Genomic DNA, 21,296 nt, shown 5'->3' with positions numbered 1-21,296 from the left:
GTAGTTAGATCTTCTGTCCAAACTGGCGACACTCAGTGAACTGAAGAGTAATTCCAAAACTATAGCCCAGCATATGAAAATTAAACCTGGAGCTACAACTGAATCAACACTCTCTCACAACTCATGTCCTGTGACAAGACTTGTGCCAGGTGGTATCACACTGCACTGCCAAATACAACCTCAAGCATGTGCTCTAGAGAAATAAAGCACAGGAAAATGTTCCTCCCTATACAGTGAGGAAAATGGCTAATGCTCCCCAAAACTTCCCTACTCAGGAATTCAGAACTGCAAAGAAGCAGAGTCTGCATCCAAACTTCAGACAGTACCTGACAAGAACCCATTAAGCTAGAAGTGAAGATGCGGAGATACATGTCGTGAACAGCATCCAAAAAATCCTTCTCAGTTGTACCCCTACCACCCCAAATTACAAAGCCTGACAGTTTCGGGTTCCTTCGCAGGAGTCTGTGTATGCTCACAGGCAAGCACAACTGCGTGACTACAGGAAAGAGACTAGTACAGAGGAAAAGAAGGGAAATTGTGCATTACTCTCAGGCAGATATAAGACTGACCTAACATACGTGCAGCAGACTGAAAAACATGATCTGAGCTAAGAATTTTTCTCAGGTAGAACAGAAGACAACATCATGAAGGCAAACTAAGCAGCTTACATTTAGATAAAAGATTAAATTGTTACATGTTAAAATACTCTAAATATGCTTTTGAAAAAACTAAATCTGTGTACAATACAAAATGAAATTTGAAAGATCAATTTTCTCAGCTAGTTATCCACTTGAAACATTCTGTATGGCCTGGAAGACTATGAAAATACCTGCAAATGCAACCAAATCCCAGCAATTATTAAAGCTTCTTTCAAATGAAATAGTTATGCCCTGTAAATCCACCTTGCTGCATTCTCCACAGCTCCCTGCTTTAGTAAAGCTGCTCCAACTCTCATTCTCATCCATGCAGCATGCTATGCTTTGTAACTATGACAAACTACTGGCACAGGTCTGCTGTGAATCAGCATGAGGAATAGGTCTGAAGCAAAAAAAAAAAACCAGAACAAGCTAAAGCAGCTCCTCTCCCAACTTTATATTACAGTTCATTTTTTTTTAGGACAGATCAGTTCTCCAGTTTAGGTCAGAGCAAGACCTCACAAACAGCTGAGTTAGCACAACTGAGAGGACAGCACACCACAGGAGAATGAGTGGACATAGTTTAAATGGTAAAGACTGTCTCATAAAACTAGAATATCAGCTTATCACAGTGGCCCTGTATCTTGTGACCTCTCTCCTGCAGTCACTGGTACTTGGACTTTTTGTTAACATTCCTTGCACCCCAACAACCTGAGGACAAAAACCTTTTATGTCTAGGAAGATTTACATTTCACCTCCACTTGAAATTTATACTGTACCAGTGTGTGTGACACCTGGATGTTTTGAATGTGTGGGAGCAGTAAGTAGGCATTTGCTAGCTGCACTCTAGGTTCTTCTGGAGATGATGCCAGAGTTCCTGTTCCAAAAACCTAATGTTAAAAAAAAGGTCATTACATTAGTATGTAGTACTTCAGTTATAACAGTAACACACAAAACTATTTTGCTAATTATAGCAATCTTCCCAAGAAACAGATTGGTTTTTCACATTGGATTATTCACAGAAACAAAACAAAGCACTCACCAGCAGGTTATCTCACAGAGAAAGTATCTAAATCCTCTTACTATTTTTCAGGCCACTACAATACACATACCCCCTTTTGCCAGTGTGGCAATTTCAGGTATAAATTTGTTAACAGTGCCATTGCATATTGAATTCAATGGCTTTACCTTAAAAATTGCATAAGATGCAATTGATGATGTTGATGATTTTGCTTTTTACAGCCTGCAGTTTTCAAAGCACCATGAGATTTGCAACATAAATGTTTTGGCTGCATTCATATTCTGCTCCAACATTTATGACAACAAGATGCAAGATAATGAGGAAAAAAAAATCATTAGAGGTTAAGTAAATGTGGGGGGGGCCCTTGTACGCATAAATTACTTTTTTTTTAAATAGAAAAACCACACACTTAAGTAAGAAGATAATACAATGTATCCTATGTTCACTGAACATCTCTGACTACTGGAAAAACTATCAGATGAAAAGGAATATGCTATTTTTTCTTTTATGGAGGCATTTACAAAGTACATTTTACTGTAATGGTACCTCTTCTCCATTTGAGTGAATAGTCTGTATATACTCTTGCATAAATGTATTAGTAACATCAAACATATTCCAAGGCTTTTGGGCTATCAAGAGCTCTGTAACTGTGCATCAATCACTCAAGTTATGCCTGATTTGGAAACTCTTAAACCTAATACAAGCCAAAATCATAGGTAGCTACTTCCTCTGTTTCAGGCAGCCGGTGAAATAAACCATGCAAATCAGTCTGTTACTGATTTTAGCAGCAGTCCTACTGATTTTTTGGTGACACTTACAACTGCTTCTCCACAGCTTTTTGATAAAAGGCCCTACCTAGCTGAACTGACCAGTCAAGGAGAGGAGAGATGTCAAATAGAAAAGGTCAGTTACTCTATAATGCAGTTCTCCTTCATTCTTGATGAAAAGTTCCTGCCAAATGTGGCACTACCTCCAATAAATACCAGTTAAATGTGACAATGTAACAATTGTATCAAAAGACATGTATTTTAATTGAACTTTCCACACAAAGTATGGGAATAGAATAGCCAGATATTAACTAAAGCTAGCATCGTTTTTTAATCATTGAATTCAGAGTTAGACTTTTCTTTAAAAAATTAATAAAATCAAAGAATTCAAAGTATAAAATATCGCTTGTAAAACTAAAAAAAAAAAAAATCCCTTAAGACTTGTTTGAATTCACAAGTTCATCAGACAATAGACAGCTTTAATGCACAAAATATGAAAGTCTAAGTAAGGGTTAACGCCTACATTTTCACCCTGTGCTACATCCCCAATGCGTTTACATAAAATCCTGCAGAGTAGTTGAAAACCACCTAAAATATTTCCTAAATGGGTTTTTCATGACAGATGCATTCCAGCTAAGTGCAGTCTAGACTGCAGCGTTATATGAAACCAACTAGTAGTGACAGGACCATGATCTTGTAAATGCAGTACCTGAAAGGGTGCACAAGAACTCTGGGGAGGGACTATTTACAAGGGCATGGAGTGATAGGGCAAGGGGGAATGGCTTTAAGTTGAAAGAGGGAAGGTTTAGATTAGACACTGGGAAGAAATTCTTCACAATGATGGTAGTAAGGCACAGGCACAGATTACCCAGGGACACCGTGGATGCCCCATCCCTAGAAGTGTTCAAGGCCAGTCTGGATGGGGCCTTGAGCAGCCCAAGTTTGGTGGGAGGTGTCCCTGCCCATGGCAGGGAGGGTGGAACCTTTAAGGTCCTTTCCAATCCAAACCATTCTATGATTCTACACATATACAAATACACTTAGTTCTACCAGCACAAACTGACCCACTAACAGTAGCAATTTTAATGATATATGCATGAGGGATCATGAGACTAACAAGATCTGGTAAAAGGGATGGATTGTAAACATTCCCCCACCTGATTTATTTCTTAAAATGAATTCAATGAACTTTTAAAGTCTCTATGACAAAAATGCATGAATATCATGTTCTCAAACATAAGTAAACCCAAAACTTAAGCTAAAAATAAGAGTACTTACCTGATATGAAAGTACTCCATGAGATGAGGTATTAATAAATAATGAGCTTTCAACACTGCCTTCTTCTGTTGGCAGGAAGAGTACTCTGAAAGAAATTTTTCCCATCGCTGGAATCACCTATAGAGAGCACAAAGCAGCTTGTTTTCTTGGTGTCAGTGATCAAAAGATCTACCATTCAGCCAAACGGCCCAAGAGACCTTCCACATGTACACCTCTGTAGATCCCACTAAGCAGAACTTCATCCCTGAGAAGTTTCATCTGCCTACAACTCTCGACTCTGTATTACTGAGGAAAACTGAGACCACACAGCAACTTGCCATATTATGTCTGGAGTTTCTCAGATAGCTCAGAGTTTCTCATCATCCAAGACTTCTTTTCGCACAATTAATCATGCAATACTGACAGCCTCTGCATGCACAACACCACATCCCTGCATACAGTCACCTATTACAAAGGGATTCAATCCCTTGTGATACATAGTCAAACAAGTCAAAGCTGAACTTGGGCAACACAATTAGTAACCAAATCGGTCTAATTGAAAGAACAATGACTTTTATGTCTGCACAGTAATATCCTTTCACCCATGATAAAAACACAAGATGCAAGCATAATGAAAACCCTTTGCACATCAGCGGAGGATAAAATCTGGGCTTCGTCAAAGTGTGATCACAGCGATTCATTCTTAACATGCACTACATTACTATAGACCATTTAAAAAAACCCAATGTTAAAATAATGGTCTTAGATCATAAGGCAATCATACTTATAATTGCAATACAAAATGCATTAAACTTTTCACTGCAGTTTTTCTGAGGAATATGCAAGATCATTCAAAAGACTGAAAATTCAAGGCTATAAAACACCCACATGCCTATGGATTACAGCATAATGCTGCATCGAGCAGAATGAGATTTAAACAGCCTCTTTAACACTGAATATTTCTTCTCTTTCTCTGTTACTGTAAAACACATTTCTTACTGCAGGTTTTGGATGCTTTCTCCCTTGCCAGCCTAAGTAGAAGTGAGCAAAAAAAATCCTAGCAAAACAGAAAAAAAGTTGGAGGTCCTACAAAAAAACACAGAGAGAAAACATGACAAAATGCTTAGGCCAAAGAAAGCATGAAGGGTTGGCACTTGGCCATTGCATAGTTTCCAAAAGTACATCAACACTCACCCAGCTATGAGCAGGAAACACATGAAACTGTCTGGTAGCTGTAAACACTGAATTCACTACAACTTCTCTTTCTCTACTAGGGTTGTAGGCATGCAGCATTTTAGCTCTGGGTAATCCCAGTAACCTAAAGGAGAAGGGGGAAAAAGAGAAAGAAATTATTCACTTTATAACCACAGGCAGTGTACAAAAAAGCAGCAAACACAAATCACACTAAAACACGTTGATACACAACACCTTCCTTGTTGTAACTATTCTTCTGAAACTTGCCAAACAAATTTTGCCCTTTAGTATACAAAGACAAATAAGTAACATTGGGATGCAAGAGGTTTGCTTAGTGAAAACTCATTTGAGTCACCAGCAGTTTAATAAAGAAAACAACCCTTACCAGGCACAAAGTTCTGAATAAAACGTTGAAATAACCAATGTCTCGTTTTATCAGCTAAAGCAATGATTCTCCTAAGGCTTTTGCTTTAGCCAATACATGCTAAAACCCAACACCTTATACATTCATTCTATGCTCCCTCTGAAACAAGGGGATCATGTTTCTTTTTGATTACTGATAGACCAGAGGCTCATTATTACTTAAGAATTTTTTTAAAAAGTTTAAGATTTTTAAGAGGAGTTAAGAAGTTTTAAAGTTTAAAGTTTTATCAGAGGAGAACTAAAAAAAAAAATCTCCAGTATTCTACCAATATGTTTTGCCTGGGACTTTCTGGATTTTATTTTCAGAAATTAAAGGAAGCAACAAGCTCCCCTTCCAGTAGGAAGGCATTTTTTCAAGAAATGAACAATCAGCATGAAGAACTGATTTGACATCCATGCAGAATCACCTGAAACATACCCAGAAAGTATTACAGTTCCCTGTTCCCTTTTCTTGCTTCCTAGAACTATGTTGATTTTCATTTACAAAGTATTGCAAGGGGAAAAACACAATTCCAACTCTTTGGCAATTACTTACTTTTACTCCTTTTGCAGAGGATGGCATGATCTCAGATAATGCTCTTTATTCAAATGTAGCCCAGTATAGTTGTTCCTCCCTGCTTCATTATCAAGCAATATAACAATAATGTGAGATACTCACTGCATTCCAAAATGCAGAACTGATGGGTGAAAATGTAAGGCCTTCCCATTTGGAGGCATCTTTGCTGAGAAGCTGAAAAAAAGGAAAAGAAGCTACAATTAATATTTAGTGATTGTCACACTACACATAGCAGGGAAGGAAAATACATTACAGGCTCTGACTCTTTATATTCTAAACACACTCTATTTCCAAATCTCTGCATAAATTTTTTTTGCTGCCATAAGGCTGACCTTTTAAGAAGGTCACACATGTTAGAAAGCTCATGCCAATAGAAGTCTAGCTTGAGAAGTATCCCATTTTAGAGACAATGCTGCCTTGGACAATCTCCCTTCCTTGCACGTATCCCCTCAGTCATGCTGATATATCTCTTCATGGGGCTGTGAAGGAACTACAGAGGGGGAAAAAAAACTTAAAAGAGTCCTGGGGAATGAAAATTATGTCAACATGGAGTAGAACCCCAGTCTTGTCAATTCGATTCACACAAGCACCAGTACAAGAACATCTGAAAAACGCAGAGATGGAGGAGTAAATAGCAGCTTGGGCAAAACCCAACATCAAAAGAAATGCTTGCCTAGTTGTGGCTTTAACGCAGAAGCCAACTTGTTTCTTATACGCAGAAGACTGTAAGAATGAGAAACACACACATCATCATCTTTCCTTTGCCCTAGGAAATTCACAAAAACGTTCCCATCAGTTCTAGCACACTTTTACCTTATTTCAACATGAGTCGATGCCCTATAACGTAGGCATAAATCCCAGGATATCTTCACTATTTTCTCAATTAAAACTTGTCCTCCACGAGTCCCAACAACCACAGTGGTAAAAAACAAGATCAATACTACGTATCCAGTGCTAGGCTGTTAAAAACTTCCCTAGAAACAGTCTGCATGTTACATAGCAAAACCCAATTTCTTCTTTACTGGATGATGTTAATAAGTATCCTAGAAAGGATGAGTCTGAGATGGGAGGAATAGACCATAGCCTCATTAGTTATCCAGCTGCTTTGCATAATGTGTGGTAGTACAGGTAATTGGTCCCCAATTAAAAAAATTAGTTCTGTAACATTATGCCTTTAATATATTAAAGTACCTACATAATTCTGTTGTTAATATTCCAAACCAACAGAGACATCATAATTTATTAGCAGGCAGGAAATATCAGGTGTATTTTTACTATAAAAAGCCACAACTTCCATGAAAACATTTCTAATGTACGGGAGCAAACTCCTCTGCCGCCATATCAGGAGGAATGCAATATGCACAGGTAGCACTTCTGGGGAGCTGCTGGAAAATAATGAAAGAACAGATGACACAGAACTACAAAGTCCAGGTGAATCACAGTTTACTTCCAGACACCTCATCTCTGCCCCTGCCAGCTCTAACTTAATTCTTAGAAAAACAGCAGCAACCAGCACCTACTTCCCCATTCAAAAGTCAGCTTCAGAGGCTTACCCAGAAGGAAAGTTTGAGTACTGCTGTTGTAAAAACACACAAATTAAAATTACTACTTCAGTAAAAGAAAGCCCCAGATATTTGGGGGAGGGCACATTTCTTAAGGGCTCTCAGTTCTTTTTTTTTTTTTATATGCACACATACATAGTGAAATAAAAGTTATGCCAATAGTTTATGCACTACGACATCATCTTGAAACCCATCACCACTTAAGTTTCTAGCATCTTACAGGTACTGCCTGAAATACCTTTTCCCAACAGAAAAGCCTTTGCTAACAAGGGCAAGAAGCTGAGTGCTCCTCTCTACCCATTTGTGTAACTGGCAGTGGCTCTCCAAAATTTACTAATCTTCCTCTTAATCTCAGGACTGCCATCCCATTCCCAACCCAGCCTGTGGCTACAAGGCATCCACCTGCTCCCTACAAAAGCTGACAAATTGCTCCAAGTCTCAGCCTGGCCCCAAAAGCAGAACAGCCACATTCCTAGAGCACTGTGCTCATAACCCTGCCTGCTGGCCAGCTCCAGGGTGCCTGCACTACTTATCAACAGCCCCGAAGCAGTGCCAAAAAATAACTTTAGACTTGAGTTTATTCCATGGCAGGACTATAGGAAAGAGAAATTCACCACTGGTTTAGGTTTTCTTTTTCCTCCCCTATGGGCTAAAATACCAGGAATGGTCACTCTGCCCACTGGACTTCAACCATGAGGATGCATTTTAAAGTCCACCATTACAGACAGAAAGGGATAGGTTCATCACCATTAGCAGTCTAATTCTCCAATGTGTTACCACAAGTCTCTGAAAGTCAGCTGGAAGCTGGCTGGACACCCTTCCACATCCCCACAGCTCAAATACAATTCAACACATTCAGATCTCTGCAGCGGATCTGACACAGAAATAAATGTCTAAGGCAATTTATTAAGACATTTAAAAGCGTAGGTCACTTTTTAAACAAAACATTTCCATTTTAAATTTACTTTTTTAAAAAACAAACAAACAAACAAAAAAAAACCAAAAAAAACCCCAAAACACCCTCATCTCATAAGTAGGTTCACTTCAAATTATACCAAAATCTTCTCTTTTGGCTGCAGATGATATGTCCAAAAAAGCACACAGGTCATTTCATGAGAACGTTACAGGCCTGGGAAAGACATGCAAATATCAGCCTAAGAATGGAAGTCTTAAAACAACAAACGTGCAGAAACAGTCCTCTTTGTAACAGAAAAAGCGTGGTTCCCAACTACTCTTTAATTGCTTTTAAAGTCAGCTTTCATCACATTCAAGAAGCTGTATAACAAAGCTGCACTCTACACTCAATGGCATATCTCTGTTTTTTCAGGCAGGCCAGCTGAACAACAACTTCTGAATAAATTTTAATACAGCAGATCAATTCCAACATTTCAGGAGACATTTTTAAGCATAGGTGAACAGAATTGAAGGGAAATGGGAGAAATCATTAGAAGCGGGAAAGGAATTCCTGGAAACTACTTTAAACATATAGTCGCAATTGCTTTTGCATAAAAAACATAGTTTAACTGGCCCCATTATCACTTTCCAGCCTAACATTTCAATGCCCATCCTACCCTGCATCTTCACAATATATTTAAACACTGACATGCTGAACCATCCACATCCAGAAAGAAAGAAAGAATATGAACAGCTGAAAGGGTGGCCCCATAGAAAGCACCCAGGGCAGAGGGGAGACATGGGGGAAGGTGAAGGTGAGCCCAAGAAACTTCAACTCATCAAGTGGACACACAGAAGCTATCCAGCAGTGAGGGGCAAAACCCAAGCAACACACACCACAGAGGCCAGGCATGCCTGCTAGGGGATAGGGAGCACACACACAGGGGCCAGAGGGGAAAGGGGTGTGAGAAAGAGGGGTGACACCATGGGAGCAGGCCATGATGGAGAAATGCAAGAAGCCCTCTCCGTCTGTGCAAGCAGAGAAATGTGTCACCCTAGGGCACCACTTTGGGTCTGGGGTTGCTGTTGCTTTATAAAAGGAGCACAAGCTGTAAAATCTTAAGCCATCATACGCCCTTCACTAAGAAGTAGAGGTGCTTATCTATACGTAAAAGGGCATCAGAGGATCATGGAGAAGTTCCAGCCTTTTACAACATTTCCTGCTCCAGGAAAAGAACATTTTGGTGTCCTGTTGATGCTGAAGTAACAGAAAGGGATGCTAACACAGGGATGTTGAGAGTGCTGTTAAATACATAGCTGGAATTGGTTTGCCCTTGCTTCTTTCAGTTCCATTATGCTTTGATGCAATTAGTAAAAAAAGACGTAAAAAACCATTTCAGTATAATTTTTGAATATTCATTTACAGCCCCCAAATCTAGTTTTTATATGCAATGTGCATTACACAAAAGCAATGGTTCCAAATAAGCAAAGACACCTTTATTTCTCCCAAAGTGCAACACAAAAAGACCCTTCTTCTTAACAGTGTTATTCATACGCCACTGGCCAAAATCACAAGAAAAGCATTCCTCCTAAAAATGCAAACAAAAGGCCAAATCTACTCTGGATAAATTGCTGGGGTTTGTGTTGGGTTTTCTTAGTTCTGTTGTGCACTTTTAAAATCAAACTTAAAATCTGAGTTAATTAATCTAATTACATGTATAAAACAATCTGCAGAATAAGCTGCATCTGAGTACAAGCGAAGGGAAGTTTCCTGGAGGAAGTTTATCCCAGTGTCCCTTTTTCTTTTATTAGCTCCTTCAAGCTTTCTTTGTTTCTTTATCTCTTTACTTTAACTGATTACTTTAAATTATCTTAGGATGCATGTTATCTGATGATTTAGATAGTAACCTCTGTAGCTGAGAATAACCATAACTGCTACTTTGGTACCCATTCTTCATCCTTCTTTTTGTGCCCATTGTTCACAGCAGATAAGAAAAAGCAAGTAGGCGGAAGACATTTCATTGTCGTGTCTTTTTCTTTATGGTTGCAGGGTTTTCTTGGAAGCAGCAGGCAAAAAGGGCTGGATTCATTAACGTACAAGAGGGCCTTTCTGAGTGAAACTGCTTAGGCCATACTGTTTTATTTTTAAGCATATTGATAAAAGTAAATTTTGACTTAGGTTTGGCATTTTGGCACTTCACACATTCAATGCAGGAATATTAATAAGCCCACAGGATGAGGTTTGAGATATGAAAGCATATATGTATTGTATAGAACACAGTTTTTATACGTAATCTGAATCAGAGAAACGAAGTTTAAAACCCCTCATTTATTAAGTGTTCACAGAATGTCCTGAGTTGGAAGGGACCCACAAGGATCATCGAGTCCAACTCCGGTCCCTGCACAGGACAACCCCAACATTCACACAATGAGTCTGAGGATGTTGTCCAAATGCTTCTTGAATATTGTCAGGTTTGGTGGTGTGACTCTTTCCCTGAAGAGCTGTTCCAGTGCTCCGCCACCCTCTGGGTAAAGAGCCTTTTCCTAATGTCCAACCCAACCTCCTGGCACATCTTCCTGCTATTCCCTCTGCATGCAGCGGGTGGAGAATCAGGAGAATCAGGCCTTCGCGTTCCTTTGACAACAACATTTACACCACTTCTTTATATATAAATGCTCAAACAAACCAACAGCACAAGGAGATTTTGGGAAAAGAAATACCAGAAACACTGTAGCTTGACAAAATCTTGAACCTAACTGCAACTCTGGAAGTTACTTATTCCCAGCAAGGGACTGAAGCAAATTGGATGGAAGGGAACACAAGAGTGCAATGAGGATCAGCTGCTGCCATGCACACACCAACAGGAGGTGAAGTCTGGGAGCGCCAAGCCGAAATTTCCTTCAATAAGGTTTTAGTTACCTCTCTTGCTTTATTGGTGCTACAGGTAAATGCCTCTCGCCAGGGTGAAAATGTGTCTATTGGTACCAACAGCTACCAGTATACGCTCTGCCTGGGCATTTCAGAGAAATCTACCTGCCAGTAATCACCAGGTGCATTTCCTCTACAGAGTGACTCCCAGGAGAAGGCTGTATAGGTACAAGATTATTTTTCAAACAAACCTCGCATCTCCCCACAATGGGTTTAGCCAGTTGGGTCATCCTCATGCTAATTACTTCTCCTCTTAAATCATCAATTATAGCCTCTACTCCCCAGCAGATTTCTTTATGCTTTTTCTCAGTCTCTCTGGAGATTCACTCCTGATAAATAAAAGCAGACTACAAGGATGAGATTCACACATATGGAAACAACCAAACCCAAATGCTTTTAATAGTTCAGATCACGGCTGATGCAAAGAAATTATTTTGACATATGAATATAGTTAATTAGGAGGGAATTGACATAGAAATAGAAACAGCAGCTGAGCCAAAGCCTTCTGCAGAGCTGATACAAAGCTTTGGTTTGTCACATACCCTAGTCCTTCTTTCCTCCCAACCTCCCATTTACCAAAGGCAGTAAAATCACCAAGCAGTAGTTACAAAGGTTAAACTGCAGCTCCTGAGAGAGACACAGCAGCTGTGAAAGAGATGATAAAATTGTTTGGAAATACAAGATTAAAACTTGAGTTTACTATCAAGGCGACTCTGCTGAAAAAAGAAATAGGAATATTTTTAAATCATGATGTTTTTGTATCCAAATTCAACCTCCTTCCTAGAAGCTGAAAGAATCTTCAGAAACCAGAAAGTAAGTTCACCTTGCAACAACCCTACACAGCTCAAGGGCAAAGCTGTATGTGGTGTGTCCCCCACAGGGCTGCAGCACCTGGAGAAGCAAAGCTCCTGAACGGCTCCCCATGGCCTAAGCCCTGCTATGCTCACCACCTCAGCTCCAGACACTTACAGGACTTCTCTTGAAGCCCCATACCAACCTAAGACTCATGTGATAACATATGAACATGCCAGTTATTGAAGATTTATTTTAAAAGAAAAAATGTCCAAAAGGTAAAAGAACAAAAATGTGAATTTTAAACACTGGAAAACGAGAAGGCAAAAAACTTTGGCATTTCTAGTACTACATTGTTTAGGGAAGAGGGGGAGGACTGACTCACTACTTCTGCATACTTGGGACTGGCAACTCATCCTCAGGAATTCACTTACATGGTTTACCAGAGAGCTATGCTGCTTTTGGAAGAAAGGTGGTCATCTTTATTTCCTCTGAACTATGCTATGCACATCAGGGACCAAATCCTAGACTGTGGAAAGCAAGAAAGGCCAAAATAGTGTTACCCATCAGACAACATATGTACATGCATGCCTGCTATTTTGCATGTTTTGACTACAGGAAAATAGGAAATGGAAGCTAAACCAAAATAAATCAGCAAAATAGAAGAGACAATCCCTCTAAAAACAAATCCCATGATTTATGGCCAAAATTACGATTTAAGGGGCAGAAAGGTGTAGCAATCTTCTAAGGCTTTTTAAAAGCTTCTGAAATTGGCAAAGCAGCATATGGCTAAGCCCTGCTCACCAAGTTTCAGTGGGCCGATACTTAGTTTATGTCAAAAAGTACTGAAATAAAGAGGTAGGTAAGCCCAACTCCATGTGTAAAGCAGAAACCATTCCCCACTACTTCCCTTCATCCCCTCATGCACTGCTCTCCTCAAGCAACTTGAGTAGCCTCCTCTGCTCCTCCCTTCTAGCCCTAGAGTTTCCACTATCAGTAGCTGTCTTTCAGGATAACCTCTCCTCTTTCTGCCCATGGTCCCTCTTCCTATAAAATGCTCCAATAATGCTTATACAAGCCCTTCACAGAATAGTCACCTAAGCCAGTAGTGCTGCAGTTTTAGTTATTACAAAACTACAACAGAATTGAAATAATCAAACAGTATCTCACAGTACAGCACTTACAAATTCATATTTCTCAATGGGACGTAAATGGAAATATAGCATAAATAATAAAATTGGCTTGTCTCCCTATTCTCACATCCACTGTCCTTGAAAAACGTTCAAAGAAGTTAAATGCAGCCTGTGATAAAAATCAGAGTAAGATTCATGAAGAAATCTAGAAGAGAAGATAAGCAGTGAGGTACAAAGTGCTACAGTGAGCATCCTGGTGAAAAGAAAAGGCTTTCTTCTCCAGATGTGCCTGTGTTTTGTATTTTAGAAGCAGCAGCACAATAAAGCACGTTTAACAGCAGAACAGCATTATTCCCTCCTATAAATCAGGCCTCAACTTCTGAAGCAACTGAAATCTGTACTAAATCAGGTGATTAATTCACAATGACTTTATTTTAAATTGTTTTCTAAAATCCCTTCTTTCAAAATCCTTTAGCCACCCAGGTTTCAAGCAACAGCCAACACTCTCTAGGAATGGTTCAAGGAGACCTTGTATTTTTCAAGCATCTTGCACAGACAGTCTGCTTGATCAGGGTAAAAGCCCCCAAAACAATAACAAACAAACAGAAATTCAAAAGGTATATAAATCCTTAGGACGCCTAAGCACAGACCTGGAGGAACAATAAGTCGGTTATCAGTGAACTGGGCATGCAAACCAGGCACTCACATGGCCCAAGCTGAACCTGCAACTACTTGTGGAAACCAAAAGAAGGAGTCTTGTTCCAATTTGGCTGAGAAATATTCAAGTTATTTGTTTTGGATGAGTGTACAGGGCCCACTAGTTCAAAAAGCACATCAAACATTTTCTCTGAAGCACCTCTACCACTGCCAGCAAATCCCAAATATTCTGGCAAGGAGAATATCCACCTTCATCTTGCTTTTTGCTTCATATAATTAAATAATTTCCTATTAATTTTGCCATATTTCATGAAGTGATCTCTAAGCGCTTAAGGCAACGATAACTGCTCTGAAACAGAACCTTTAGTCTGCCTTTTTTTAAAGTTTCTTTACAATTTAATTTTTTAATAAGTCAGCAATCTTCTGTTAAACTGTTAAAATCACAGAAAAATAAAGTTTACCCTTTTTTTGTAGTTTTTCCCAAAACAAATTAATAAGAGTTGCTTGCCTAATATAAACACACACTTTTGGCTCCATCAGGAGCCTTGGCATTCTTCATGCTTCATCTTGAATTACCAGGTCCAGGACTTCCAGGGTTATGAGAAAACACTGCACTTCATGCCTTTTTAAACAATGCTTCTAGTCCATGAGTATGTGAAATAAAACCACAAATCCCAAAGGCACACAAAGCTGCTCATGATACTTTTTTTTCCTTTTTAAACCTCAAAGCTTTTTATACCAATTCATTTTTTTTTTAAATAATTTACTTATCCTGTAGTTGCCAAACTCTCTCAAAAAACACCCCAAACCCTTTAAAATGCCTACATAACCCAGGACTGTTTTTCACAAAGTGAAAAGACCACAAGACCACAAATAATTTCTGATATGTTAACTTCTGCCTATCTTAATTAACAAGCAGTAAGAAAGGCAGTCAAGCCTGAAAGCACTTTTGCCTACTTCACACATGTAAATAAATGGCTGCTTTTTGAAGAATGATGCTCAACTCTCACAACTCAAAATCAAGATGAGCCTAGAGACTCTGTAAGTCTGAAAGATCACACAGTTTATCCAAAAACCTGCAAAGAGTCTCTAAACTGAAAATGAAACAATTTCAGATGGAGATGTGCTGCTCATGGCCTTTTTCTGACACTTTGAAAACATGAACCCTAGAGAAAGAGTGCATGGAGCACTAGAGAAATGGCTTTCATGGTGTCAGCACGCAGCCCTCTCCAGCTAAAAGCAAACCACTAACTGCAAGCCTAGTGCTGAAATACCATGAAATTTAAATGACCGTTCCCTACACATAGTTTTCAAAGTGTTTTACTGAATTACTGAAAGCAGTCAAATTTCACAGCATGGCCCTGTGAAAGAGGTAGGATAAAAGAACCTTGAGAAAGGCACCTGCAGCATACCTAAGGAGAGTGTGCTTATTTTTACTTGCTAGGCAGTAAAGTACTTAATTCTGTCCTTGCAATGGCAAAGCCACGGCAGAATGTTTTAGTAGCAAGGGCTGTTTTTAAGCATAGTCCTGTACAAGCATACTTAGGCATCTAACGAAGGACAAGATAGATACTCCAAAAGAAACAAATACCAATTCTATCACATTGGCCTCAATTAAATTAATTCCCTTAAAAATAACAATGAACTTGCCTTCTGCTCCTGCAGAGTGTCTACAGGACAATTAGCAGTATAGAAGGAAGAGATTCAAGTGAATATATCCATTACAATTCTGGTTTTAGAGGTTAAAATTAAAATTCATTTCAGGAAGCACACACAATTTTAATCAAAAAGAAATCTTCTAAAATTGAAGAGCAAAGGTCTGATTTTTGTTGATTCAGCAGCAACCCTCCTTCAAATGTCTCACTTTCACAAGCTAGGTGTTTCTCTGGCTGGGGGGATCAGGCTCCTACCTTGAGAGGAGGGGGAGGCCCTGGCAGGAAGCACAGTGGGGTTGCAAAGCTCATGGCAATAGGAAGTTACATTCTTGTCAAATATCACTGCACCCAACCATTTCCTTTTTCTATTTACAGCCACAGCCAAAAATTTCCATCTTGACAGAAACCATTTTAAGTTAAGACACTTCAGTAAAATGCATGAAAGACCTCTGTGGTTGATGATAAGCTTGACCTGCTTAATAATTAAGAGTGATAATCTTCCTACAGCAATTAAGAGTGATAATCTTCCTACAGGAGCTGCCTTTTGCTGTTTCTGCATTAATCCAAGCCTTGTAAGTTTCTTTTTATAATGAAAAAGTACAGGCCTGCAGAACAGCTAAGGCACAGCTTTGCTTGGTAGATCTCAACAGCCCATAGGAAACCTTTACAACAAACACCTTAAGCAGTAAAAATCCCCTCCCTTCTTCCCTTGCCCCCACCCTGGTCCCCCCAACACAGCAAAAAGAACCTTAACTACAATGGAAGCTAAGCAAACATCAGAAAACCCAGACCCAGGACTTAAAAAAGTAATATTAATGACTTTTAATGCTATTAATGTATTTGTTTTGTCTGGACAATGCACCTAATACCACTTGCCCTGAGAAGAAGCCATGGAAAAGTCAATAAGCTCATGTTTTGAAGCTGCAAAATCCAAATTTGACATAACAGTAGAAAAAAAATCAGCCTGGACTTTGCATTTCTTCTCTTTTGTGAATTTCAGCCTAAATATTTAAAAACAAAATATAGTCTTTGATCATCAATCTTCAAGCATAGTAATTTTTCTGAGAACATTCAATACCTTTCCTTGTTTAAGCCAACATCAGATTTATAAGGAGAAAAACTGACACTGCTATTGATTGCCAGACTTATTAAAATCTTAATTCTCTTCTCTAACAGAGAAGATTTCAAACAGGATTTTCTAAAGCTTGTGCAATCTACCCAGAATTTAAACTATATATGCTAGCTTTCTAGGAATATCTGATTTTTCACATCATTGAACAGTATTTGTACAACCCACATTATATGACTGCAAAAATATGATGCAAAGAAGAAACATAAAGAGAAGGCGCAGGGCTACACTTTTCTTAAAGGCACTATAAGCACAGTGCTGCAGGGTGCAGCTGTGGTTGCACAGTAGTCCTGTGTAGAACAGGGAAACAAAGCTGCTCTTCCCTACCCCAGGGGCCACTACCAAATCTAAAGGAGGAGAAGTTATAGATGAATCACTAACCAAAGAAGCAACATCAAAAAAGTAGCTTTGGCACAAAATCAACACCTCCATCTCACAGGAGCTTCATTCACTTGTTCTTGGTTTTGCCCCTCCCAGCTGGGGTATATACTACTATCTTTAGTGACCCCTTAAACCCTTTGTGTCACTTGACAAAGCATTTTGTTCTGGTCCAGTAACCTACCGGATCTATGCCATTTTACAGATGTGACATGTAGTATTATTTGATGGAACATGTATTTTCTCCAGAAAAATATGGAACTTTTTTCTTATGAAGAACCTTCTAAAATTACAATAGTGATTAAAAAAACTGACGATTACTAATTGTTCATTCATATTTTATTAGCTATCACTGCACTGTGCATTTTCACTTTGATCTATGTACTCCAGCAGTCCAGTCTTATATACCCACTCTTAAAGCAAAAGCCTTTCTTTTCCAATTCCCCATACAAAACTCCTTATAATTTCAAGTTATATTTTCCTGCAAGCAGAAAAAGATGGAGGAATCCTTCACAGTATCAGATCACTTCCACTTTCTCACTTAAAGCCAGTAAACCCCTTTGGTGGCATGACACCACGCAGACAGCTTGCCAAATTGTGCCAGCTGCCCCTTTTGCAAAGAGCAGCTTGCTGCAATAACCTGTCTTGTGTCACTTGGCACACTGGGTCATGATATGCAAAAGGAAAGGACAGCTCTGTGATTTAGTACTATTAATAACAGCAAACATTCTGACAATGTATTTGCTACTTACTCTTAAATGCTACTGCATATTTATACTTCATTAGATTATGCTGTTAAAGAAAACATAGATATGAAAAAACTTAAACCGGAAAATTCAGACCGGCAAGAAAAATTTAGAATTACTAGGACTAGTAGTTACAATGCTTACTGAAGAAATTATTGCATTCTTACAAAACATCTGGGATCTGCTGAAGCCAATGCTGAGCACATTCCTCTAACATACAAAATGCTGCAACCTTCCACCATTAAACAAAGCAGAACCATATGAAATACACCCTGTTTCACAGGTTTATTAACAAAATGTGTACCACCAAAAAAAAAACCTCAGGTATTTTACGTCTGGCACGTTAAACTCTAGGGCTCTGATATCCAGGAAGGGGCAGCTTGAGCCAATGAATTAAAATTTGTTTCCTTCAGCAGGGTAACTGATGGGGGAAGGAAGAGGAGAAAAAATAGCTGGAAAAAAAATAGGAAGTCAGCTATTGATTATTTTGTATCAGTTAAAAAAAAGTACTTTCAATCAAGTACTATATTAAGACTCCACCTTCTCTAGATTCTTTCCTTTCCTCTTTATTTCAAAGCTAATCAGCTAATTGGAGTTCAACAACTTTAAAACTTTACCTGTGAAACTAAAGGCAAAGAATGAGTAACACCATTTTTAGTTTCTCAACAAGCCTCAAACCAAATGCGTTCCACTGCAAGAAAGGATACACTTTGCTTCTGCACACTCCACACATCAACCTTAATAGGGAGTTTCTCAAGCTGCCTGTGAGAGGAAAATCTCCTTTGACAGGCCAAAGATCTCCCTGCAACCCAAAAGCGTATTTCACCTAGCTTGGTCATCTGTCTCTTTCTTGCTGCTTCTTCCTCTGCAACAAGCAAAAGTATGCCACTGTCCCACATGTGAACCTACTGGGACCTGCACAAAGTCCCACTGAAGCCAGTGCGGCTCCTCACAGGCAGAGGGGCAGCTGGAGAACTAGCATGGAACGTTTTCCCCCTTAGAGGTGCATTCAGAAGTACGGACATGTGTGACCTAAGTGCATTCAACCTCTGAATTGGCTTTGGTGTGTAACTCCATGGCAGTATTTTACACAAAAAAAGGGAGCAACGATGCCTTGCAAGGCAGATCTGATTGTTTCAAAACGGAAGACGTGGCTTTTGGCAGGAGTATGCCAAAGAGACAGTGGGAATAAAGAAGCACGAGGTGCTGCCCCAAGCCACAGCAAGCAGTGGGTAACACATAGATTTGCAGCTACCACAAGATCACATTTTTGACACCTCATCTTACCTTTCCACAGCCTGTAAAACTTCAGCGAGGGAAAAACAAAAAAATGTGAAAGCGTTCAAACCAAATGTCATTGTCCCCAGTCCAGCGCTCACACAGAGCAAGACCTAACTTCCAAGTCAGACCTCACGACAAAGCCACAAGAGATGCGGATGGGGCAGCCTGCAGTTCTCCAACTCCAAAATGAGCTTTCTCAGTTTGGGAACAAAAGTGAAGGTCTCTAATCTTAAAATCCGGAATAGTATCTGGAATATTTAAATCTGGTGGCCCTCCCTGCACAGCAAACTTTCCAGTAATTACTCTAAGAACAAATCATGCACCAAAACGCAGCCCACTGCTTTGATGACCAGAGAGCATTAACAATTGTATTTATTCACAAGGAGAAAATAAAATTCCAGGCAAGACTGAAAGCATGGGTTCTAGGGCAGGAGGGTGTGTTTGTTTTAACATTTGCGGGATCAGCCACACCATCCCAGCAACACTGGAAACGCTCACAAAGGCCAGAAATGCCCCCTTTTCAAAACAGCGGTTTAAATGCAGCAGAAACTGGGTCAGCAATAGGGCACAGAGATACTCCAGGCAGCAGTCACCCCGTGGGCTGTAGGCAGCAGGCTTGCAAAAAAGGACTCTAATACAAGACAGAGCACACCAAGACAGAAATCAGACAATAGCTATTGAAGAAAAGCAGTTAATAGCAACAAAGCACGTAAAGCACAGGTCAAGGAGTCGGTCAAGTACAGCCGCTCCAACTCCCAACCCTCCTCCAGTTGCTAGGAATCAAGATTTAGACACAAACCAGCGATACACATGGCACACAGCACTAGCAGGCAGGCATGAGAACTAAGGAGGCATGTTAAATCCACAAAACTAGGAACTGCAAAGCTTATTCCACAATATTCCACACGGCAGGTCAGTTCAAGGGTAGTGCAGTTCTCCTTGGTGTTCCATCCACATTTAAAAAAGAACAAGAATTATATGACTTATGCTTGTATATGATTAGCATACTCAACACCTGTGTTTGAGTCTTTGTAATTTGTACATTTATTGATGCATTTATTGTAGAGATCTTAATTTTAAAATGCCAACCCAGAACTCCAGTTGATAGGACAATCTAAGTCAGCAGAAAAAAAATATATATGCAGGCAAAATGTAAGAGGTGACCTACAATGTTATTAGTGAGGTCTGACTTGCTGACTGCTTTGTACCCTGTGTAATAGCTGACATCAAATGAGTGGGCAGCGGGGCTGCTACACACTTCTGACAGCCGGAGCAGGGAGACTTGATTTCATTTTGTGCAGACCCTTAAAACCATTCTACATAAACAGAGTTGATGGTTGCATCAAGGTGCAAGCAGTTATGAATCAGTCACTCCCTCCTTTCTCTCATTTCACTTCCCTTTTGCTATTGTGTGCCTTTCCTTTCATGGTTAGATGGTAATCTGCTGTTGTCCCTTATCACTTTTGCCTATCACTTGAAATAAGCAAGCTTTCATTTCTCCCTTCCCTACCAGTATCCTTGTTCACTTCGCGTTTTTATTAGGGGCACCTTCTTCCACCCTCTACTTCTTTCCCCTCTTCACAATCTTTAGTAATTTTTTCTCATTATTATACTTACCCCTCCTCCCGCCTCTCTGGCAATTACACCCCATCCTTCCCCTGCTGCCACATTCTAGCCCAGACAGGTTCAGTATCGCATCCGAGTGGTTTCCGGCACCACATTAGGCAAGATGTCTCACCAGCATCACATGAGACTCACTGGCTGCGCAGCCTCTCTCTCCCCAGCCAGGCAACCATGTGTGGATGGCAGTGTCCTGTTTCTGTAGGCTTTTGCATTAACAAAAACGCTGTTTGAGCTCTGGTAAGAGACAGCAGGCTGAAGAGAAGCACTCTGTGCACTGAAGCAGATGGAACCCCTAAGCAGCTCCCTAAGAAAGGTCTGGTGGTTTCAGGGGTGCCTTTTGCTTCTGCAGCAGAAAGCCTGTGGCACCCAAGAGGGAGACTGCCAGACACAGCCTCTGCCCCAGAACCACACAGATAATGGCCTAATGTCTCAAATTTCTGACCTGTATGAAAACCTGAGCAGAGAGGACAGGCCAGGCTCACTGTGCAAGTCAGAACTGCCGGGGGTTTGGAAACATTACGGCAACTTCACCTGCCGCCTTGCCCTCTGTGGCAAGGAAAAGCTGCACACGACAGGGGAAGCAATAGAGGCAGGACAGCTCAGAGGGATGTGAGCACTCCCTCCACCTGGGCTCCAAAATCAAGAAAGCTGTCACTCCCCCTCC

At 40.0% G+C, this 21,296-nt stretch overlaps 1 protein-coding gene across 3 annotated transcripts in view; it reads right to left on the bottom strand.

Annotated features, from left to right (window-relative positions):
- TMEM131L (transmembrane 131 like) overlaps positions 1-21,296 on the bottom strand; it is a 91,005-nt gene that overhangs the window by 45,951 nt on the left and 23,758 nt on the right. For all 3 annotated transcript variants that reach the window (XM_069855734.1, XM_069855736.1, XM_069855735.1), the window contains exons 4-7: positions 5,956-6,027; positions 4,875-4,998; positions 3,702-3,818; positions 1,415-1,525 (exon numbers count right to left, since the gene is read on the bottom strand). In XM_069855734.1, coding sequence (XP_069711835.1) covers positions 1,415-1,525; positions 3,702-3,818; positions 4,875-4,998; positions 5,956-6,027 — 424 coding nt within the window. The remainder of the gene's footprint in view (positions 1-1,414; positions 1,526-3,701; positions 3,819-4,874; positions 4,999-5,955; positions 6,028-21,296) is intronic.

This window comes from Phaenicophaeus curvirostris, chromosome 4, assembly GCF_032191515.1.
Source record: "Phaenicophaeus curvirostris isolate KB17595 chromosome 4, BPBGC_Pcur_1.0, whole genome shotgun sequence".
NCBI lineage: Eukaryota > Metazoa > Chordata > Aves > Cuculiformes > Cuculidae > Phaenicophaeus > Phaenicophaeus curvirostris.
This window is presented reverse-complemented; position numbering and strand designations above follow the sequence as displayed.